This window comes from Priapulus caudatus, unplaced genomic scaffold, assembly GCF_000485595.1.
Source record: "Priapulus caudatus unplaced genomic scaffold, Priapulus_caudatus-5.0.1 Scaffold336, whole genome shotgun sequence".
NCBI classification, from domain to species: domain Eukaryota; kingdom Metazoa; phylum Priapulida; class Priapulimorpha; order Priapulimorphida; family Priapulidae; genus Priapulus; species Priapulus caudatus.
The window spans coordinates 278,845-283,852 of NW_014577397.1; the positions used below are offsets into that span (position 1 = coordinate 278,845).

The following is a 5,008-nucleotide window of genomic DNA, read 5'->3' on the forward strand; positions in this document are numbered from 1 at the left end:
CTCTCTTGCGCCCCTCTCTCCTCTATCTCTCTCTGTCTCTCTTCTCTCTCGCTCTCCTCTCTTGCGCCCCTCTCTCCTCTATCTCTCTCATCTCTTTCTCTTCTCTCTCGCTCATCTCTTTCTCTTTCTCTCTTTCTCTCTTTCTCTCTCCCTCTCTCGCTCTCGCTCTCTCTCTCTCTCTCTCGTTCACACACGCATCGCTGAGCGTAGAAATTCTAGGACGCGGCCTAGCAAGTCGGCATATACATTTTATAGACGCGAGCGCGTGGCGGGTGGAACACTGGCGGAGTGGCAGAAACACGCAGACATTGGTCCAGTATCACGCTCAATATCCGTCGTATTCACCGAAGCCTGAGTACTGTAAGATGAAAGTAATTGTGGATTGCAAATGACCGCCGAGCTAAGCGTGTGTCGGGGGCATGTCGCATAATAAAGGCGAGCTAAGGCAAGCAAGAAATGCGGCGATGCGCTCAGAGTCGATTGATCATAGGGAGCGTCCTGGCATTTGGTAATGAGACAGACTGTGCCAGTGTCTTGAATTGCGAAGCGTCTCATAATCAGATCGAATTAAGAAAAATTAATTATCTCCCGTTTAATCATTGATGTTCGACCTTTAACGTTGACCTTCGTAGTGAGTATGCCTGTTTTAAATGTGACCCGACATCCGTCAATTGAAGAGGGAATGTTACGTCGTTGAGATTTCTCAAGCTATTGTTTTTAGACTTCGATCTCATACTTAGAAAAAGTTAAAAATGTTAATCGCATTGTCACTTTTCGCTCTTCCTGAACTTTGGCCCGTGACCCTAGTTTTGAACTGACGCCATCTATTCGGACTGCCCATCTACACGTTAAATATGAACACATCAGGTGAAGCCGTTTAGATGCGTGTCATGTTCGTAGACGAATGCACGAACACAGAGACGCACCACGAACACTAGTATCGACGCCTGACAATGTCGAAAGACCTGAAACAGACGAACACAAAAAATGTGGATATCAATTAAGGAGAACAATGTAGGAGTCGGGAAATCACACGTAGGCGCCTGCGGATAGGTTGATAGAATTAAAGATAATAGGAGCGTAAATAGAATGCAATTAAAGCAGTTTAATGGGGAGGAAATTAGAAGACGGAGTCGACGAAGGGGGTCGGACAGCGCGGGAAGGGGGTCGGACAGCGCGGGAAGGGACATCGATACGTGGACGGCCCAAGGAGTGGTTAGGTTAGGTTAGGTGGGACGCCGTGTGGCGCACCGGCCGCGTCACATAGACCTCCCGCGCGCGCGCTCTGACGGCTGTCCGCCACAAATCATCGCCAACGTCTCACGAACCAGCCCACGGCGAGTGAAGAAGAAGAGTCGGAGCATAGATTTCCCGTCTCTCACGCGAGACAACGGCAACCACGCGCGCGTATAACCGTTTCTTCTCCCTTGAATCAAGGTTGATTTATTCACCGCCGCTGCCGATGAATATTCATGACGCCTTTTCTCTATTTTGTTGAGGAGGATAGACGATATCACTCGTTGATATCGAGTGAATGTCGTCGTTGCGCGGGTAGCCATTGTTAACTGTCGTCGATATACCCACACGGCAGACTAAGTCACTTGTTTGATTTTTTGACCTTTTTGACAATGCGAGTGTCTCGTCGTAGTCAATGCCCAGATGCCGAGAGTTCAGCGGCGACCTCTATAGATTCCTTATCGATCTCTACCCTAAAGGTCACTCTGCGATCCCAGGTTCGTCAACACTTGTTTTGCTTGCGGTCCCATTGACTACCCGCTGACATATGCCCTGTGGATCACCAGGTGAGATGTGCCCTGTGGCCGCCAGGTAAGATGTGCCCTCTAGACCAGACGGTGATACGAGATTTACAGAGCGCTTCATCGCATCGGCTTTATACATAACCTGGTGGCTTGTACCCTATTGACCACCTAGTCACACGTGTCCTATACTACATTTCCCGATGGCATGCGCCTTTAAGAATACTCAACGACAGATATTTTGAGGACCACTTGATCACAGGTGCACTATAGAGAAACTTGGGACATGTGCTCTATTGAAATCCTGGTGACATGTATCCTTTAGATAACCAGACGACATATGTTATATATATAATTATATATACATATAATTATATATACATTATATCATACTCTGGTAACACATGCTCATAGGTTGCCGCATATTCCTACGCGTGTATTGAGGTTGTTCTGACGCCTAATTAATCGGTCATGGCTGAAGTACTATTTGCCAGTCGACAAGTGTTTGCAAGCAGAGTCTAATTAAGCCACCACAATGCAGTCAACAATAAGTGCTCATTATCTAAAAACACAAGAGCATTTTTTCACCAGCTAAGCGGAATTTAAGTGTTTTCCTTGAAAGGACAACCGTCGTCATTACTCTGAACGGTATGTTAGATCAAACAATGACCATCTTTTTGCTCAAGCTTTTATACGAAATAAACTCCCTATAGCTACACATATCGCCTACAATGTCCGCGTTCATAGCACAACGGGCGTTTAAAAGCCAGCACCAGTAATTCAAAAGAAGCAATTTTCTCGGCTCAGCAATGCTGACAATCACGGACAAAATCCCCCCAAACGGCAGTTTTGTGAGTTGCTCTTCCGCGTACCATCTTCCGCTTAGAAACGACGCGCACGATGCCGACAACATATATCATGTTCATTTAAACCTTCGGCAATTCATCGGCAACCAATTAGCAAGCGGAGAATAGAAATGTCCACGGGGAGAGCGCGCACGACAATGTCCGTGCCAACGTTTTTTTTTTCTTCATTCGTCTTCGTCGTTGGCAAACGTAGCAGCCATTATCGACCTCGCCCGACCGCGAGTGCGTGCACCAGGAGCGCCGATTTGGAATTCTCTCAAATAGAAGAATAAATTATTGTGTTAATTCGCACGTTGTTCGGCTAACGACGCTTTTCAATCGTGATGCTGCGAAAGCCATTCAAGTAAATGATGTTGCCAGACAGTCTAGTGCGGATAGACTACGTTTGCTCAGACATGCTCCACTTTATCGCGCCCACTGGCTTAAAAAGCCCACACACGGAACACATGGAACGGTAACCCACTGGCCTCATTTAGAGAAATGTTCCCCAGAATCTCATCTATACATCTTCGTTATCAAATTACCAGGGAGGGTGGCGTGCAGACATACGGTCTTCTGGTTTTACCTCTCTTTACAGTACCTGCCTTATAGTGTCTGCTTGATTCCCTCCATCTTTCTTTACCGCTACTCGTTCCCTGTCACTCGTGCTCTTGCCTACATCTCTTATCCGCAACCACCTTCTCTTCCTCTTTTTCCCCGTCTTCTTTGCCTTCTAGCCGTACCGCCCTCACCCCCAATGTTCTATGTACACGTCTACTCGCGACTATACTCATAGCCGCAAGAAAGCGGCTGTGATATGCACACAATTCATCGCGTACAGCCAGCCTCACGGCACCGGACCGGCATAGGTCACGGCAATGTACTCATCTCTTCTTCTACATGGGGGGTAGTGCAGTGAATGCTCGCCCCGCTGAGCCGGACCATGTTTCTATTTCGCACACGTCAGCGATATATGCAAGTACTTACGCGGAGACGGGGAGAGATCGATGGACGCGCTGGCAGTGATGCTGACACGTCCCGTAGGAGGTGAAGCCAGCGTTCGCTGCCTCACCTTGGTGCAGTAGTGTGCTTGGTGCGCCTCCAACGTACTGCCGCTGCTGAATCGGATGCCGCAGGCATTGCACGCTGAAAACAGACAAAACAATGCAAACTATATACGACTAGCTAAAAACAGCCGACGGCGATACTCGACTTGCTTTCGAGAAAACACTCGTGATTTCGTCGGTAAGTGAATACGACATGAATCGATGGGCAGTCTGTGTCATCGCGTGGCCTGTGATATTATTTCTCGCAAGAACGGACGAGCGCTTGTGTCTCTGTGCGTGATTCGTGCATCATTACTTCGTCACATCACATGGTGGGACTGTGAATGCATGTGGCACATGTCTGCACTCCTTCCTATACGTGCATGGCAATAACGAAGGGCGGGCGTGCGTCTGCGTCCAGTACATGCATTCGGAGCGATACGTTGACATTATACCAGGAGGCAATTTGCGCACTGGTTGACCGTTTCGCTCAGAATGGAAATTTCCCAGGTTTAACCATATTACGGGAAGCTCGGCAGACATGCCTTTTAAAACCAACTCAATCATGAGTACCCAAACCCTTCCCCCACCCACCCCCAGCCTCAATCATGAGTACCCAAACCCTTCCCCCACCCACCCCCAGCCTCACTGCCAATTACAGCATACCTAACTACAAAAGCTTAAGAGAAAAAGATTTAAGAGTTTGATATTTTTTGCTTTGGATTTATTCTAATCGCATTGTCTTGTCCATGCTTTAAAAAAATTCCCATTGTGGCGACATGTGTCTTTCCTCGCCGCATGCATGCGTTTCTAACAACCCTTAGGCTATTAGCAACCTGAAGTCGCATCTTAATGCATTTGCTCGTGAGCGGTCATTCCGTAGCAAGAATCGTTAGTTAACCATCGCAGACGCGCAGCTCAAACCGTGCCGCGATAAAAAATCAGCTTACACGTGACTTAGCGAATCGCGACGGACGAGGGTTAATTACACTGATACGGTTAGCCATGGCGGATCCCACGGTGCGCGCACGCAACGCCATCTTGCGGTATACGGGGTTTGTCCGTATACACGCGCGCAACGCTCCCTCCCCTGTATATGGGTTTCAACAGTGGGACGCACTTCACTTGCACTGATATCCTCTCTGTGACAGCTGACCTGTCACAAGCAACTGGCGCGACTTAGACGCGCCGTGTCACACTGCTGCGACTCATGCATGTACGCGTGGGGAGAACGTTCGGGGACTAGCAATGGCGAAGGCGCATTTATGACCAATCAATCATTTACAATCCAAACGCGTATATGTATATGGAAACTCGATATCTGGGTGACAGAACTAAGCCAAACCAAACAGATTGTCAT

General features: G+C 48.2%; 1 protein-coding gene across 1 annotated transcript in view; it reads right to left on the reverse strand.

The window, feature by feature from the left end:
• Positions 1-4,215, reverse strand: part of LOC106809197 (zinc finger protein ZFPM1-like) — a 35,916-nt gene extending 31,701 nt beyond the window's left edge. The window contains exons 1-2 of the mRNA XM_014812192.1: positions 4,104-4,215; positions 3,590-3,748 (exon numbers count right to left, since the gene is read on the reverse strand). Of these exons, the coding sequence (XP_014667678.1) occupies positions 3,590-3,748; positions 4,104-4,215 (271 nt within the window). The remainder of the gene's footprint in view (positions 1-3,589; positions 3,749-4,103) is intronic.
• Between the last annotated feature and the right edge of the window lie 793 nt (positions 4,216-5,008).